Source organism: Meriones unguiculatus, chromosome 6, assembly GCF_030254825.1.
Source record: "Meriones unguiculatus strain TT.TT164.6M chromosome 6, Bangor_MerUng_6.1, whole genome shotgun sequence".
Classification (NCBI taxonomy): domain Eukaryota; kingdom Metazoa; phylum Chordata; class Mammalia; order Rodentia; family Muridae; genus Meriones; species Meriones unguiculatus.
Window position 1 is genome coordinate 96,117,382 of NC_083354.1, and position 19,504 is coordinate 96,136,885.

A 19,504-nucleotide genomic window follows, 5' to 3' on the forward strand; every position below is an offset into this window, starting at 1 on the left:
GTAGTGTAAAATTTTTTTTTAAGCTACACTAGGAGTTTAAGAAAGATACTCAAAGGAAAATCGAATGTGGTTTTATAGCATGAAATAAGCTCGGCTAACTCCAGATTTTCACCTCTCCTACTCCTCCAACCAAACACATCATCAAATCCTCAGCCCTGCAACAGAACACCTCCAGCAGCCTAGCCTCTCTCCATGCCCCCATCTCCAAATATTCCAAGATCTTCTTCTAAACTCCCTCTCAACTACTTGCTTTATGCCAACTCCACCTCCACCATCCACTCCCTGATAACCCACAGGCCACTCCTGCCAGGAAGCAGTTAGACTAACTACAGATCTTCAACTCTCTCTCTAAATCTAATATCCAGGTCTCATCCCCAGGTCTTTAGTAAACCTGCTGTGGCCTCTCCCCTTTCTCTGTCTCAATCCTCAGGAGACTAACTAAGCAGACCCTGGAGGAACACCTTGTTTCTCTCCCTCTTCTGAAACACCTAAACTGCCCCAAGCCTCTTTCCCATTCCTAAGTCTCAGGTCTCAATGCCCAGACACACATTTGACCTGAAACTGCCACTGTCCATACCCATGAGGATACCATTAGATGGTTCTACAGGCTGCACACAGCCCGAAAATCTTCCAAGAATCAGAAAAAACAAATTCCAGGCACAAAACACCCACACTGCAAAGACAAAATCAGATATATCCACTCAGATTTACAACCTTCCCAATCCCAGATGCCGAGAGGCATTGTGTGCATAAAAACAAAATCAGTAATACAAGGACAATATTTATCCACTAGAGCCAGGCATCCTTACTTCTTCAGGAACTGAATATTTAATAATAGCTCAATTGAAAATAAAAGGCCTTTTCAAAATCTATAAAAAGGATAGACCAGTCAATAAAGAGGAAATGAATAAATTTCATAAAGTAACATATGAAAACACAAAGAATGGAAGGAAATGAATAAAACTCATCAAGACTGGAGTGTGGATATAGAATCAATAAAGAATTTCAAACTGAATGAAATATGAAAATGAAAAATTTAGAAACTGAAACAAGAACCACAGAGGCAAGCTTCTCCGACAGAATAGTAGATATGGAAGAAAGAATTTCAGTCCTTAAAGATACAATAGAAAAAAAAAATGGATACATTGGCCAAAGAAAATTTAAGTCTAAGAAATTTCATCCTTAAAAACCTTTATCACAAAGGTATTTTTTAAGGTCTGTTTTCTTGTGCTTCTTCTATTTGAGGATATTCATGGCTTGCTTTATTAGGGTAGCTGGGCTGTGGTGAGGCCATATTGCCTTGGTAGTTGTTGATTGTGTTCTTGCTCTGGCATTTAGGCATCTGGGTTTGTGGTGACTATGGGCCTACATTCCAATTTCTTGATTTAGTCTTTGTTGGGTGAGTGTTTTCTTCCTTAGTTTCTGCTTCCTCTTGAGTCTTCTGGCCCATGAGGCCTGTGGTTGAGCAAGCACTCCCCACCCAAGTTGGGTAGCCTCTGTGGCCTCTGATCCAGCAGGAAGTTTCTGCCTGATTTGGAGGCTGGTACATGGCTAAGAGATTGGGAGGGACTGCTGGAGACAGGAAAGGAGACATTGAAAGGGTGGAGCAGATCTATTAGCAGGAGGTCTTCCTGGAGATCTGGTGACTTGTGTGGTCTCTGGTTCAGTAGGGAATGTCCTCCCAAGTTGGGGGCTGGTATATGGTATTCAGAAGGGGAGGGAAAACTGAGAATAGGGCCCTGGCCTACCTAATCTTCTGAAAGGCCTGGCCTGTCGCTGGGGGAGGAGGTGATTATTTATTTGCCCAGGGAAACCTAGAGAGTAGGGGGCTCTGCAGTTAGCTTGCCTACCTGGTCTTCTGGCTGTCATGGCCTATATGCCATTGTTTAGAAAGTGCTTCAGCAGCCAGGCATTTTCACATATGGGAGAAAAATGGAACAAGTGATGTCATTGGAGAAAACTCTGTCCAGTTCATCACAGTTCTTTTAATTGATTTTGTCCTGATTGTATTCTCCAATTTAATTAATTCCCTGGCTTTTGACAATGTGCACCTGCATACTCTCTTCTGGGAAAAGCAAGTAGAGAATACTGAAGAAGAGGAAAATGAGTTAGTCTTTAATTCTGTATCAAGAATGGCCTGACTGAGGTGCTACCCTATGTTTGGAAGTCTTTCATTTGGTCAGATAAAACTGAACTGCACAATGAGGCTCTGTTGACAAAATATAAATCTATTTTAAAGAAGATATTAACTAAAAATCAATTTGATTCACCTGTAACATCCATCACCGGGCCTTTTCAAGGGCAAAATAACAATCAGTGATGAGGGTGTAGCCTTCTTCACAGCACACCAGTCTGGTGACATTCATTAATTTGTCCTCTTTTGATGTCAGGTTTAGAGCTGAAGGCTTAAAACTACTCATGCTCTCATCTTACTTTCAAGTCTCTAATAGAACATAAAAGTAGCTGACAGGAGGAAAAACAGAATTTTGGAGAAACAGCAGAGACAAAATGAGTTTATTTTTCTCCCTCCACTCCTCCCTGATCTCACCTTGTGCTGTTCTTTCCTTATCTGTCTTGGCTTTTAATAAATGGGTCTTTGTAATGTAGGCTGGAATTGAACTTTGCATGTACCTGTGATCTTGAACTTCTACTGCTCCTCTATCAACTTCCTGAGTGCTGGCGTGACAGGTGTACATGCCTACCCACTTTATGATGATTCTAAGGATTAACCAAAGGACTCGGGCATGCCGACTGAACACTCTACCGGTTGAGCTGTGTTGCTGACCATGTTTTATGTTCTGAGACTGTTTCACTTAGGCTATCTAGCATGCCCACATCACATTGGCATACATCCTCTGTTCTTCTAATGGAAGCAACTCCAGAGATCTATGAACAAAACTTTCAACCATTCTAAATGGAAGTAGTTTTCTCTAGAGTAGAAGTTCATTAGTTTTTTTTTTTTTTCAAATAAGCCACTGTGCAATGCTTTAGTCATTTTGCTTGTGTTTTCTATATATAGATGATACTGAGGACTATAAATATTAAAGATACTTGTACTCTGCTTCCCTACTCATTTCTTATTGTAATATAAAATGTTTTTGTGCAGTGCTCCACTAATAAACTCATGTTCTCTGCTTTTTTATATTAAATCCCCTTGCTGTAATTTTCCCTTTGATTGTTTCCAAAAGGGTCTGTGTGATGCTAATATTTCAGGTATTTATGATAATGTACCATACTTCTCTCTTGTTCAAACCACTACCTTTACTGGAATCTTAATTGTAATTTCCTCATGCAGTGGATGAGTCTTAACTCCATGTGCTCTGCTTTCTTGTAAATAATTACCATGTCCTGTGAACTGTTTCTCTCTGAGGGGCTTTATTATAACAGAGTGCTCTTCTGGAAGTACTACTGATTTGACTCTATTTTGTAGAAACTTACATCATATATAAAAATGACATCTAGTCTTCCAATTCAAGCAGTGTCAAAGATGTATGAGAGAAACCCTTTCCACATGTAAAAAGGGATTTAGTTTTTGCTATTGTTGAAATAAACTCATTTGGACAGTTATATCAGTTCACAATATTTTAGTAGTATGTCAAAGCGTGCACGCATATGTGGATGTTTGTTGCATGCAGTAGAGTGTACGATGAACATTTCAGATTCTCACATGCTTCTTCACCATTCCTTTCTACTTCTGATTTTAACTATAACTCTAGCACAAATATCCTTATGAAGTGCTACTACAATAAACTCATATGGACTGCTTCTTTACTACTTCCCTTGAAGAAATTTTCCTGCCATGCATTGCTTTAAATAGATTTTCCAACTGAAAAGGAAATTACCATTCTCACCATGTTTTCTAAAAATCCAACTTACATGGGAATATATGTTATACACTTCTAATGCAAGAAACTACAGCGATGTATGAAGAAATCTGAACTTGATTGCCTCAGAGGAATAGTTGATACATTCTTATAAATAGTGGATTTAAAAAAAGATTTGCAGATATATTTTACCTTGTTCACTCTGTTTTCCAATAATCCACTGTTAATAGGAATGTTTCAACTGCTCCTTTGAGGCAATCAATTACAGAGGTGTAGGAGCCCACCCTTAATGAGCCCCTGTTAACAGCATTCGGTCTTCCTATGTAGAGCTACACTTGCTTATGCAAATATGTCGCTCTGCAATGTCTTAGTCAGTTGTGCATGGGCTTTTTACTCATAGTTGATACTGTGCACTATAACTTTTAACTTCTCATACTCTCCTCGCCTACTCATTTCTTGTTATAATAAAATTCTCCTTGTGCAGTGCTGCAATAATAAACCCACAATCCCCACTTTCTTACACTAAATCATTCCCCTTGCAGTATTTTCCCAGAAGTGAATTGCTTTCAAAAGTTTCTGGAGTGGTAAAACTACTATTGTATTCACTATCTTCTTTCTTTCTTTGCTTCTTTCGTTACTTCTTCCTTTCTTTCTAACTTTTTAACTTTTCATTGATTCTTTGTGAATTTTGCATTATGCACCCCAGTTCCCTCATCTCCCCATCCTGCCATGTATGCCCTTTGACCTTGCAATCTCCCTCAAAATAAAAGTAGTTAATTAATTAATTATTAATAAAAAGTACATCTTGCTTAGGAAGCTTCAAGATGTCAAGATGGTGGACCCAGTATAGCCTTTTGCTCAACAACTTTTCTTGCAAATGTTAATTGCAATGAGTCATTGGCCTGATTGAGGCCCCTGGCTTCTGTTACCCTATCAACACTTATTAATATTATCCTCCCCAAGGCTCCTATAGGATAACTTGCTGCCTTGTTTCAGGGAAGATCCTGCACCTTTGCTTTTGCAAGACTGGCCCCTTCATCTGGCTCCATCAATTCATAGATGAGGTAGTTGTACGGGCACATCAACTCAAAGCTCTGTTCTTTTCAGGAAGTTTTCCATGTGCCAGTGCACTTAAGGGTAATCTTCACTTTCTCTTCTATTAAATTTAATGTGTCCAGTTTTATGTTGAGATCTTTGATCCACTTGGACTTGAGTTTTGTGCAAAGTGGTATAAATATGGGTCCATTTCCATTCTTCTACATGCAGCCATCTAGGTAGATCAGCACCATTTGTTAAAGATGCTTTATTTTTTCTATTGTATGTTTTTGGTTTCTTTTTTTTAAAAAAAAAAAACAGAAAAAAGTGTCCATTAGTGTGTAGGATTATTTCTGGTTCTTCAATTCAATTCCATTGAATTGTTTGATTTTATGCTAATATCATGTGTTTATTTTAATCACTATTACTTTGTTGTACTTGAAAAACAATTTTTTTTATTGTATAGGACTGTTTTAATTATTCTTGGCATTTCATTTTTCCATGGGAAGCTGAGAATTGTCTTTTAAATGTCTATAAAGCATTGTGTTGACATTTTGATGGGAAATGCATTGAATCTGTAGATTACTTTAGGTAAAAATGGCCATTTTTACTATGATAATTCTACCAATCCATGAGCATAGAAGATATTTCCATCTTCCTATGTCTTTTTCAATTTCTGTCTTTAGAAACTTGAAGTTCTTGTCATACAGGTCTTTTCCTTGCTAGGCCAGAGTTATTCCAAGATACTTTATATGATTTGTGGGTATGTAAAAACTTCAAGTCTCTGAAGAAAGAGGGATGAGATACAATCAGGATGTAAAGTAAATAATTTTAAATAAAGATGTATTTGGAAGAAACAGAGAGGTTAACCTATTTAATTTAATTTCTCAACACATTCTGGTAGCTAAGTAGGAGCTAGTAGAAGCTGTAAAGAGAGTTCTTGGGAGATGCTGTGGCAAGTGCAGAAAGGCAGAGGAGTTAAGCAATACTCAGACCATACATACAGTGCAGTGATATATATGTACTGGTTAGATCACTCTGTGATAAATTGTCATGGCTGGGCATTCAGAGTTTTTTTTTTTTTTTTTTTTTTTTTCAATGCAGTTTATTCAGGAACCTTGAACAATCATCTGACCCTGGGGAAAGCCAGCCCACAGCTTAAATAGCCTCTGGGTAGCCAACCCCAGCATGCCACGTGGGCAATGCAGATAGGTCTACAAATATGGAAGCAAGCCAGATCCTCAGCCTTAGCCAAATGTGGAATTGTTCGTGACAAAGAGCACTCACCATCGGGAAGGTGGAAGGCAGAAACCAGCTCCATCTTTAAGGCGCGGCATTACGCAGCTCTCTACAGTTCCCCCTTTTTGTTTTAGACGCATCAGGCAAGAGTAGAGGTCTGATCTCTGATATTAGAAATAAATTGGGACTTTGTACTGATGTTCATTTAGGTGTCATCCACCCAAAGAGCATCAGACCCGACCGATACCTTTTTCTCAGAGGCGGGACCTGGGGCATCAACCCGCATGCAATCAGACATGCTCTTCTCTGGGTCCAAAGTGGCTGACCCTGAGTGCAGTGCTTAGCTTCGCATCCTGAGCATAACATTTTAGCTTTTTATGGTATCCAACCATGCTTGGGGAGACTGTCCTGCTTCAATGGCTGTAAAGGCCTGAATGGTCATGGCTGCATTACGCTTTTGTGAGACTCTAATCTTACATATATACCACAGGCAAACCAAGGAGACCAACACCAGAAGGCCTGCTAATGCTCCCATGCCCGCCCATTCCTTCAGATGATTCATGGCTGCAGCAATCCATGATGATAATCCTGTGACTAGTCCTGCGTCCACTCCGGTAGAATTTACTGTGACAATGGCCACTCTCAACTGCTCCATCGTAGTATCGAATTCTCCAGTCCAATTACCTAAAATATAGCTCGACAATTGTTTAGACAGATTTGCAGCACAGGAAAAATTCTCATGTTATATGCTAGTGACTCAAAGTCCAGCATAGTTTCATTGACATCCAAGTTGAGCGATTTGCCATAGGGTATCAATTTGCTCCTGCACGAAGTCAATCCTCTGATTGAACACCATCAAGCTTCCTTTTAGTTGAGCATTAATTCCTTTTTGTACAACTAAGGCATGAGCTACATTGGCTAAATGATTATTCAGGGTCTGAGCAGTCTGCCCAGTATGACTCATGGCTAATGCCCCGGTGGTAGTTTGGAATTTTAGGTAAGAACTGGGAAATAGTAAGAGCTGGAGAGGACAGGGTCTCCACAAGGAGAGCAACAGAACAAGAAAATTTGAACACAGGGAACTTCCCAGAGACTCATATTCCAACCAAGGACTATTCATGGAGATAACCCAGAACCCCTGCACAGATGTAGTCCAGGGCAGTTCAGAGTCCAGTTGGGTTACACAGTAATGGGAAGAGGGACTGCCTCTGGCATTCAGAGTTTTAAAGTTTGGCTAATTGAAACTGACCTTGAGAATAGTGTTTACATGACGGAATGTCAAAAGCACTACAGATCAGTACTTTCTCCTCTTTTCAGAACCAAATTTTGTATACTTACCCTCTCAAGTGTGGTGATACACATTTTAAAGTCTTCTTTGTATCTGCATGAGAAACACACACACTCAGAGAAAGAGAGATCAAGGAGGAAAAGAAAGCAAAATGGCCATATTCACACACATTTCCACCATGAGCATTACGGTTGACAACAATACAGAAGACAGGAAAGGTGATGTTCTAATCTCAATAATTAAAGAGTATTTCCTTATTTATTTTGAGGGAGGACTTTTGCTAAAATACTCAGTTCCTATCCAGAAAGGTAAAGAGGATGTACATCAGAAGGAGAAAAGAGAGAACAAGTCAGGAGAACACAGAGGACTTCTGAAAGTCTCTGCCCTGCAGACTATCAATGCAGATGCTGAGACTTATGGGCAACCTTTGGGCAGAGTGCAGGGAATCTTAGGAAAGAAGTGGGAAACAGTAATATCTGAAGAGGACAGGAACTTCACAAGAAGAGCAACAGAACCAAAAAATCTGAGCACAGGGGTCTTTCCTGAGACTGATACTCCAACCAAGAATTATGCAGGGAGATAACCTAAGACCCCTGCACAGATGTACCCCATGGCAGTTCAGTATCAAAGTAGGTTCCATAGTAATAGGAACAGGGACTGTTCCTGACATGAACTGATTGACCTGCTCTTGATCACCTCCCCCTGGGGGGAAAGCAGCATTACCAGGCCACAGAAGAAGACAATGCAGCCACTCCTGATGAGACCTAATTGACTAGGATCAGAAGGAAGGAAAAGAAGACCTCCACTATCAGTTGACTTGGGGAGGGACATGCATGCAGAGGGTGGAGGAAGGGAGGGATTGGAAAGGCAGGATGGAGGGAACCACAGGGTGGATACAAAGTGAATAAAGTGTAATTAATAAAGAATTAAAAATAGAAATGAGAATAATTTTTATTCCTAAAATTATGATATAGCTCAACAGGTTGGGAGTTTATGAGCTAGAATAGAACCAGAAAACAAGAACTAAAGTGAGCAGTGATGGTCAACTCCAAGCTAACATATTAAAAATAGGCAGCTGCATTCAAAATGGGAATTTCATATGAAGAAGCGGGGCTCATGTTGTTTTTCACGCATTTTATAAATATCTGTGAAAATGATAAGAAGTAGAGCCTGTCATGGGGGTGCACACCTTTAATCTCAGCACTAGAGAATCAGAGGCAAGTGGATCTCTGTAAATTTGAGGCCAACCTGGTATATACAGGGAGTCCTGGTACAGACAATGCTGCACAGTGGAACCTGTCTGGAAGAAAAAAAAGAAAAGAATAAGAGGTAGAAACTGAATAGGAGTTAGTGTAAACAGACCTCAAAGAGTTTCTATCTTTATCTAGAAGCCAAAATTGTCCTCTGGCTTGTTTGCAGCCTTGTTCTTCCTAAAGGCCAGAAAGACCAAAACTGTTTGGAGGCTGTGATCCATGATTTTGTTTCCAAAATGATTTTAGGGTAACCTTTTCAGAGTGGTGTTAGAGTATCAATAAAAGCCCATTAAAGAAAAGTTGATGATTAAGAAAACAAAATCTGTGACCTTGGTAAAGACATCAGGGACAATCACTCAGGCAAAGGACACACATTTTTATAATTTTTATTTTTATTATTTCTTCACAGTTTATTCATTATATATCCTGACTGAAGCCCCCTCCCTCAATTCACCTAGTTCCACCCTTCCTCCCTTTTTCTCTGTTCTCCTTCCCCTAGTCCACTAAAAGGAGTAGGTCTCCACCATTGCCATCATCCCACAGATTATCATATCTCTTCAGGACTGCCTGAATCCTCTTCCTCTGTGGCCTGGCAAGGCTGCATCATCAGAGGCGCCAGTGATCAGAGAGCAGTCAACTGAGTTCATGATAGAGTTAGAACCTGATCCCCTCATTTAGAGATCCACATGGAGACTGAGCTACCAATCAGCCAGCAGGGAATCTAGGTCCTCTCCATTCATGGTCCTCCACTGGTGCATCAGGCAAAGGACACTCTTACACTACAGTAAAAGGATAAATAGAATAATTTTTCCTATATAGAAGTAATGGTGCAGCCCACAATCAATCCCAGCATGCAAGAGGCAAGACACAAGCCAATCTTAATGAGTTCAAGGCAAGTCTGGTCTAAATAGTGTGTGCCAGAAGAGTCAAGGCTACATAGTGAGATCCTGTCTCAATAACAAAAGAAATCAAAATAATTTTTCCTATTCCTTGATACACTATCCCAAACTTCCTAGAATTCTCCCACCCCAGCATGGTCTGTACAAGCTATGTTGAGGTTCAGTTGGCTAAACCTTCCTTTCTGAGGTCACACATCCATGCTTTCTGAAACAGCATGACTGCTTTCCCCTTTTATCCTCCAAGGTCCTTCTTTTCCATGAGGTTGCTGAGATTTACACTTTGCCTGTACTGAGAATTTTTCTTTGCACCAGGATAGATTATCCTTGAACATCAAGTCTATTTCAAATTATTTTAATAATGACAATAAGTACTCCAAGAATAGAATCCAATATGCACACAGCATCAAAGCCCTGGGATAACAATGCAGATGCAGAGGGACAAAAAGAAATTCTGTGTTGGGGTTGTCCTTGTAAGTGAGTCATTAGAAGCAGTCTTCCATGGCTTCTCACCAGCTTCTTCTTCTAGACTGAACCTCTATGGCACATACTCAGGGTTCCAGTGTTATAGAGGATGCAGGGAAGAGCTGTGGAGAATCCTCTCATTCAATATTCTCTTCATCACTTACATATTATCTTAGTGCTCCAGGGTCCATGGTACATATCTCCCCTTAGCATTCCTGTCCTAAGTGGATGAGATGCCCATGTCATAAAAATGTCATCTCAGCCTATCTCCTCTATCATACAGTCTTCTGAGTCTGTTCTTCATGGTCACAGAGAGGCCAAAGCAGGAACAGTAATTATTAGAGCCATCTGAAATGTCTAAATTCTGTCCCATAAATTTAGACTGATGTTTCCCATGAACTCCTTGTCTTCCACTTACTGTAGTAACCTGTAAGAAGAATATTGAAGGCAGTAAACCATATTCTAGTCAGAGCCCATTTCCCTCACATCCTCTTAGTCTCTTTGGGCACTTTTTTTTGATCCTTGACTGAGCCATTCTGCAGTATGTACACACTGCCTGTCAGGTACGGATATATTAAAAGGTTCCACAAGATTCTTGATGGCCTCAGAAACAAGCCATTATCACAGATAAATGACATGACCCTCCTACTGATCCTGCCATTTCTATGTTCATTGGTACACAGATATCTAACTGGTGATTTGAATAAGGACCAACCATTCCCTATATTTAGGTGGTATAGCCTAACTAAAGGAATTATGTCATAGAAAGTGAGCCTCAGGATTAAAAGCTTTTTGCTACTTCCAGTTTGTTCAATCTGCTTTATGCTTTTGTCTAAGAATGGGAGAACTTAATATCTATCCTGGCAGCCATTACTCCCTAGCATGATGGACTCATATGCCTCTGGAACAGTAAACAGTCAAATAAACTCTTTTCTTTTTTAAGTTGTTGTAGTCATTGAATTTTATCACAGAAACAGAAAATTATTGAATGCACCTGTATCCCTTCCAACTTACCATCAAGCCTTCTGCTTCTTGTACCTGTCCACAGCAAAGACCCCAATTACCAGCAGCAGTTTGTGTCCAAAGAATACAGCTACAAGGACTTTAGCAGAATCTGAAGTCTTCAATTCTGAAATCAAAAAGTAGAAGGAACCATTAGAAAGGTCACATGGAGCTCATCATCACTGATCTTCTCTTGGCTGCTCAATGGACCTCTAAGCACATCAAAGTTCTGAGGATTTTGACTGTGTTTTCTCGACCAGTTCAAAGCATAATGTCAAATGAAAAGAGATGGTAATAAGGTTTCTATTTCTCCATTGGCCACTGCTCATGTCTCCAACTTCTCCTGAGAAAAAGTGTGTAAGAATTTGTGATCAGTGTCACATGGCACTGGCTGCTCTTCCAGAGGTCCTGAGTTCAATTCCCAGCAACCACATTCTGGGTCACGATAATCTATAGTGAGATCTGGTGTCATCTTCTGGCATGAAGGTTACAGATAGAGCATTCATGTATACAGTAAATAAATAAGTAAGTAAGTAAATAAATAAATAAATAAATCTTGCTTTTCAGAATATTTGTCAGGGATTATTATTCCCACTTTGCAGGGATAACTGTACACTATGGAGGGGTCACAAGGTTAGTGGGATCAAGAGATGCTCCTTGATACTGCAATTTAGGATGATCCCTGAGACAGTGTCCAGTGTCTTTCACAGAAATGATCAATCTCTCAATAGCCCAGCCATAGCTGTGAACAGGAAATACACATAAAACAGAAAAATTGTGAGTAAGAGAATGGATTCTCTTCCTCCTTTAGAGAAAATTCATTCTAAAAAATTCTAAATTCTCGGGAATGAAGAAAGCCTCACGATAAAACAAGAATAAAATGCTCTTGAAGGGTCCTTAGGAATAAGCAGACACCCAACTTTATTCAGCTGATTTGAGATAAGAATTCTATTATCTCCTCCAATCTCTTCAGTTTAAAAGAATTATTAATGACCATTCTATCCTCCAGCTCTCTGAGTACCTATGATGTCTTTTATTGGAGCAATACTGTGATCACGTCTTCCTTTTCTAAACCAGGTGTTTCACACCTGTGCTGATATCCACAGTACTGCAGAATGGCCTGCCTTTCTTCAGCCACTTTAAAGGGTACTTCTTTGGAATTCTAATATGAAAGAATGGTCTGAACAGTACTCTCAAATTGAAGAATTTGAAATTTAATTAATAGATTGGATGGAATTGAAGATCCCAACATGAAAGATCAGAGGGCCTGGGGTATAACTGTTTACCTTAAACCAGCAGATAATAGTTATACACAGAAATGTAATTATTTTTGCAGCAAGCATTGAAATTGATTGCCTACCTTTTCAAGGAAACCAACAGGATCAAAATAAACTAGGAGCAAAAGAATGAAAACTATGATATCTTTAGAATAGCAATAAAGGCCCATGCACTAACACTTCACATCAAGAAAATAGAATCTCTATCTTAAGTCCTAAGAAGGCAATTTAACTCTAAGTCATGACAAATAAATAGGTGGAATAATTATTCCCTTAATGAGATACTGTCCTTCTCCTTCCCAGAATTGTGTCCCAAGCTTTGTTCCTGATAGCAGAGCTGCAGTTAAGTTCAGTTACATCTGAGGCCTGGCCATGAAAAAACAATTTTTATTTTTTTTATTTTTTTCCTATCCTTTTTCAAAGGCTGTGGTATGGTTTCTCTGAACTCTGTTTCCCACCATTTGTGCACAATGCCTCTCTAATGACTAAATGACTAATGGAATATAAGAGAAAAAACAAGTTATCCATATCAACACTGAGACAAGAATATAATCATAGACCGCAGACTAAAAATGACAAACAAATCCTTTGAGAATTTCTATAGTAGAAGTTCGAAAACTCAGATATAAAGGATAAAATTCTCTATAACAAACCACATTCAACAATATGTCCAATATCAGATGACTAATGTCTTTTTATAAACATTGAAGAAAATTAAATTCATCGTTTTAACACATTGGGGTAGATTTCTTTCTTTTATTTTAAAATTATTTTTACTATTAATTTCACTTTATTAATTTTGTATCCCCCCATAAGCCCCTCCCTCCTCAACTCCAATCCCACCCTCCCTCCCCCTTCCTCATGCATGCCCCTCCCCAAGTCCACTGATAGGAGAGGCTGCTCCCCCCTCAGAGGGAGGTGATCAAAGAGCAGGCCAATCAGATTATGTCAGAGGCAGTCCCTCTTCCCTTTACTATGTAACCCACTTGGAGACTGAACTATCATGTGCTACATCTGTGCAGGGTTTCTAGGTTATCTCCATGAATAGTCCTTGGTTAGAGTATGAGTCTCTGGGAAGTTCCCTGTGTTCAAATTTTCTTGTTCTGTTGCTCTCCTTGTGGAATTCCTGTCCTCTCCAGATCTTACTATTTCCCACTTCTTACATAAGATTCCATGCACTCTGTCCAACAGTTGGCAATAAGTCTCAGTGTCTGCTTTGATTGTCTGCAGGGCAGAGGCTTTCAGAGGCTCTCTGTGGCAGATTCCTAGGTTTATTCATGTTTTCTTCATCTGATGTCCAGACTCTTTGCCTTTCAGGATGGGGATTGAGCATTTTAGTCAGGGTCCTCTCTCTTGCTTCATTTCTTTAGATGTACAGTTTTTAGTAGGTGTATACTATGTTATGTCTATATGAGTGAGTATATACCGTGTGTGTCTTTCTGCTTCTGGGACAGCTCACTCAGGATGATCCTTTCTAGGTCCCACCATTAACATACAAATTTCATGATTTCCTTATTTTTCATTGCTGAGTAATATTCCATTGTGTAGATGTACCACAATTTCTGCATCCATTCTTCAGTTGAGGGGCATCTGGGTTTTTCCAGCTTCTGGCTATTACAAATAAAGCTGCTTTAAACATGGTTGAGCAAATGTCCTTATTGTGTACTTGAGCCTCTTTTGGATATATGCCTAACAGAACCAGAAGGAACATTACCAAACTCATTCTATGAAGGCACAGTCTCCTTGGTACGTAAACCACACAAAGACCCAACAAAGAAAGAGGGTTTAAGGCCAATCTCCCTTATGAACATTGATGCAAAAATACTCAAACCGAATATAAGAACACATCAAAGATATCATCTATTATGACCAAGTAGGCTTCATCCCAGGTATGCAGGGGTGGTTCAATATACGGAAATCCATCAATGTGATCCACCATATTAACAAACTGAAAGAAAAAAACCACATGATAATCTCCCTAGATGCTGAAAAAGCATTTGACAAAATCCAACATCCATTCACATTTAAAGTATTGGAGAGATCAGGGATACAAGGCACATACCTACACATAGTAAAGGCAATATACAGCAAGCCTATAGCCAACATCAAACTAAACGGAGAGAAACTTAAAGCAATCCCACTAAAATCAGGGACAAGACAAGGCTGCCCACTCTCTCCATATCTCTTCAACATAGTGCTGGAAGTCCTTGCTAGAGCAATAAGACAGTTGAAGTAGATCAAGGGGATACAGATTGGAAAAGAAGAACTCAAATTCTCACTATTTGCAGATGATATGATAGTGTACATGAGTGACCCCAAAAACTCTACCAGGGAACTCCTACAGCTGATAAACACCTTCAGCAAAGTGGCCTGATACAAAATTAACTCAAAAAAATCAGTAGCCCTCCTGTATACAAAAGACAAAAGGGCTGAGAAAGAAATTAAGGAAACAACACCCTTCACAATAGCCACAAATGACATAAGGTACCTCGGAGTAACCCTAACCAAGGAAGTCAAAGACTTGTATGAAAAAAATTTCAAGTCTCTGAAGAAAGAATTAGAAGAAGATATCAGAAGATAGAAAGATCTCCCATGCACATGGCTTGGCAGGATTAACATAGTAAAAATGGCCATCTTACCAAAGGCAATCTACAGATTTAATGCAATGCCCATCAAATTACCAACACAATTCTTTACAGACCTGGAAAGAAAAATTCTCAACTTCATATGGAATAACAAGAAAAACAGAATTGCTAAAACAATCCTCTACAATAAAAGATCTTCTGGAGGTATCTCCATCCCTGATTTTAAGTTGTACTATAGAGCAACAGTTTTAAAAAAAACTGCATGGTACTGGCATAGAAACAGAATGGTGGATCAATGGAACCGAACAGAGGACCCAGAAATAAATGCACACACTTATGGACACCTGATCTTTGACAAAGACGCCAAAATCATACAATGGAAAAAAGATAGCATCTTCAACAAATGGTGCTGGTCCAACTGGATGTCTACATGTAGAAAAATGAAAATAGATCCATACTTGTCACCCTGCACAAAACTGAAGTCCAGGTGGATCAAAGACCTCAACATGAAACCAGACACATTAAATCACATAGAAAAAAAGTGGGGAATACCCTAGAACTCATTGGTACAGGAGAAAACTTCCTGAACAGAACACCAACAACACAGGCTCTAAGAGCAACAATCAATAAATGGGACTTCATGAAACTGAAAAGTTTCTGCAAAGCAAAGGACACCATCATCAAAACAAAGCGACTGCCTAAAGATTGGGAAAGAATCTTCACCAACCCTTTATCTAATTGAGGACTCATATCCAGTATATATAAAGTACTAAAGAAGCTGAAAAGCAGCAAACCAAGTAATCCACTGAAAAAATGGGGAACAGAGCTAAACAGAGAACTCTCTGTAGAGGAATATCGAATGGCAGAGAAGCATTTAAAGAAATGCTCGACTTCATCAGCCATTAGGGAAATGCAAATCAAAACTACCCTGAGATTTCACCTTACACCCATGAGAATGGCCAAGATCAAAAACTCAAGTGACAACACATTCTGGAGAGGTTGTGGAGAAAGGGGAACCCTTCTCCACTGCTGGTGGGAATGTAAACTTGTACAACCACTCTGGAAATCAATCTGGCACTTTCTCAGACAACTAGGAATAGTGCTTCCTCAAGATCCAGCCATACCACTCCTAGGCATATATCCAAAAGAGGCTCAAGTACACAAAAAGGACATTTGCTCAACCATGTTTATAGCAGCTTTATTTGTAATAGCCAAAAGCTGGAAACAGCTCAGATGCCTCTCAACTGAAGAATGGATGCAGAAATTGTAGTGCATCTATATAATGGAGTATTACTCAGCAATGAAAAATAAGGAAATCATGAAATTTGCAGGTAAATGGTGGGACGTGGAAAGGATCATCCTGATTGAGTTGTACCAGAAGCAAAAAGACACACACGGTATTTACTCGCTCGTATAAACATACAACATAGGATAATCCCACTAAAATTGGTACATCTAAACAAATTAAGCAAAAGAGAGGACCCTAACTAAAATGCTCAATCCCCATCCTGAAAGGCAAAGAGGATGGACATCAGAAGAAGAAGAAAACAGGAAACAACCTAGGAACCTGCTACAGAGGGCCTCTGAAAGCGAGAAGAAGAAAACAGGAAACAACCTAGGAACCTGCCACAGAAAGCATCTGAAAGCATCTGAAAGCCTCTGCCCTGCAGACTATCAAAACTGTTGCTGTGCTTGATGGCCAACTGGCTGGCAGAATGAATGGAATTTTATGTAAGAAGTAGGAATAGCAAGAGCTGGAGAGGACAGGAACTCCACAAGGAGAGCAACAGAACAAGAAAATTTGAACACAGGGAACTTCCCAAAGACTTATACTCCAACCAAGGACTATTCATGGAGATAACCTAGAACCCCTGCACAGATGTAGCCCATGGCAGTTTAGTGTTCAAGTGGCTTACATAGTGATGGGAAGAGGGACTGCCTCTGACATAAACTGATTGGCCTGCTCTTTGATCACCTCCCCCTAGGGGGGGAGCAGCCTTACCAGGCCACAGAAGAAGACAATGCAGCCATTCCTGATGTGATATGATACACTAAGATCAGAAGGAAAGAGAGGAGAACCTCCACTATCAGTGGACGTGGGGAGGAGCATGCATGCAGAAAGAGGAGGTAGGGTGGGATCAGGAGGGGGAGGAGGGAGGGGCTTATGGGGGGAAGAAAAAATAAAGAGAAAAAAAAGGTTATTTTGAAAAACTCAAAATACAAACTTTTAAGATCATTGTTGGGAAAATATAGTTGTTCCTGACCTAAGTTGTTTTGTGTGCACCTATGCAACAGCAACTAACACAAGCCTAAATGCCTTCAAGATCACAATCTCAGCTACTGGAGTTAAGAACAGACTTTTAGGGGTACACAATGGTACATAATCTTGTGCTATTTCTCATCACAAATTTGATCTACTTGGCCATATATCACACAGCCAAGGAGGTGGAATGGAGACCTCACCAGACATGAGGCCAGTACCTTGCTCCCTCTGATGTGCACTGACCACCACAGTATGGGATTTCATGACTGCTGGCTGTCCATCATGCTCAACAAGGCATGTGAGTACCATGTCCTCCTCATCAACATGTGTGTTCACCAAGAGCCAGCTGGTCCATGTGTAGGTTCCATCCTTGTTTACTGTGAGTTTAGAAGCCACATCTGGCTGAGACATATTTCCGTTCTTTATCCAGATCAACTGAAGGTTCGAAGGATAGAAGTTCTTTACTTGACAGGTGACAATTATCAGATTCAATATCACTGTTGGATGCTGAGTGACCTCCAGGGTGGGTGGAACTGAAAAAGCACAAGCAGAAGCCTAGGCAAATGGAACTGAGGCAGAGGAAAGAGTCTGGAGGCCTGAGGACCCACCCCCATTACAAATGCATCATGGGATAGAGTGTTTGTTCCAGAGTAGAGCTGCCACTAAGCATAGCTCCCAAACCCGGAGCTTAGGCAGTGATGTGTGTGGACCCTATTAAGTGAAATTAATAAGAAAAACTCCAGTGTACAGTGGGAAAGAAATAAATGCCTGAAAATGCTGTGCATGAGCTGTGGGGCTCAAAATTAATATAGCTTGCATTTCTTCTGTTAAAAGAAATAAAATTTCCTTCCTGTGCTGATCATAATCTTTTATCCCTCCTGTGTGGAGCACATGAATATGTGCTGAGATCTGTGGACAAATCATTATAACCAGATATGAGTTTGAGCTGTGATTCAGACATACCTACCTCGGATGATGTCAGACAAGCTGGCAGTCCCACAGAGAGAGCTTCCTTGCAAGGTGACATGGGCCACCTCACAGATGATCTGAGAATGAACATCCTCAGGTCCCAGCACAACTTGGGCAGTGCTGGAGACATTGTAGAAGACTCCTTCTCCTTTGGTGTCCACAGTAGTTTTGAAGTGAGAGAGCTCTTTTCTGCTTTTGAACCACTTCAGTATGATATCCCGAGGGAAGAATCCATGAGACTTGCATGTAAAGGTCACTGTCTGATGAGGTAGACCTCGGGCTACAGGTCCTGAGACCACAGGAGGAGACGGCTTTGCTGTAAATTAGCATGTAGACAAGGATGAGACTGTGATGGCCTCCACTGAGGACATAACATTGTGAAGAACCTTCCTAGATAATATAACCACCATCATGGTTTGCTGTGTGCTTGGGATCAATTCCAGAGCTTCAACCACACTAAGAACCTGCTCTTTACCCATGTCATGCTTGTGTCCTAACCAAGAAAGTAAGTGCTCATGCTCCTCAATGTGTTTTCTTGTTTTTTCCTGTTCCTCCTGTGGTATCCCTTGTTCTGTGTCTGCAAAATTTAGCACACACTCCCAGGAGAAAATGAGGAAGAGCCAGGGAAATTAAAGTTCAAGGCCTTGCCAGGAAATGCAATTACCACATTATTTTATATTTTATATTCCTGCCTGCCTTCTCTTGAAAGCTAGACAACCTATGGTAAGTATTTCTAAATTGATATCTATTATAACTGAGAAAATAAAATACCTCCTAGAAGTGCCACAAAGCTAGTACCCTTCCTCATTCCGTTTACTTTCCTTCTTTGTACGCATATGCCATTATGTCTAATCTGTGCCAAGTCCTGAATTTCAAACTGAGAACCCAAGAATCTGCATCTTCATATGTGTGCTTCAGTTGGCTCAGTCTGAAGTCAAAGAGATTACCTTCTGCTGATAAAGCCAGAGGTATTTCATTTCCTACTTGTTAATCTCAAGGGACACAGAAGCAAGCCTGCTGAGCAGACAGAAATACTCTCTGGTCCTATATGCATGCATATGTGTGGACTGTTGAGATTAATGCAGTTTGCACTGTAGAAGTCTCATGTTGAGGTTCCCATAATTCACCTGTCTTATGAGCAAAGCATGACAAATATTACACATTGGTGCTTATACATGTGTAATTCCTTCTCAAATGTCCATCCAACCAGGAATGTAAACAAGTGTTACGTGAAGTCAAGTTATCTAACTCTAGCAAACCTGATGACACTACAGGTTTGAGAGGGCCAGAGCAAGCTGCTATTTATTAGGAATTTTCAGGCATTCTTTCACTGTGCAGATTCCAGTGATGAAGCTTTGGTAGGATTAAGACCATTGTGCATGATTGCTGAGAAGTTACACAGTCTAAA

At 40.1% G+C, this 19,504-nt stretch overlaps 1 protein-coding gene across 3 annotated transcripts in view; it reads right to left on the bottom strand.

Moving 5' to 3' along the window:
- Positions 1-9,069: 9,069 nt before the first annotated feature.
- Positions 9,070-19,504, bottom strand: part of LOC110558027 (signal-regulatory protein beta-1-like) — a 35,594-nt gene continuing 25,159 nt past the window's right edge. For all 3 annotated transcript variants that reach the window (XM_021652734.2, XM_060385748.1, XM_060385747.1), the window contains exons 3-6: positions 18,095-18,412; positions 17,346-17,660; positions 11,015-11,129; positions 9,070-10,427 (exon numbers count right to left, since the gene is read on the bottom strand). In XM_021652734.2, the coding sequence (XP_021508409.1) occupies positions 11,017-11,129; positions 17,346-17,660; positions 18,095-18,412 (746 nt within the window). In that variant the 3' untranslated portion in view covers positions 9,070-10,427; positions 11,015-11,016. The remainder of the gene's footprint in view (positions 10,428-11,014; positions 11,130-17,345; positions 17,661-18,094; positions 18,413-19,504) is intronic.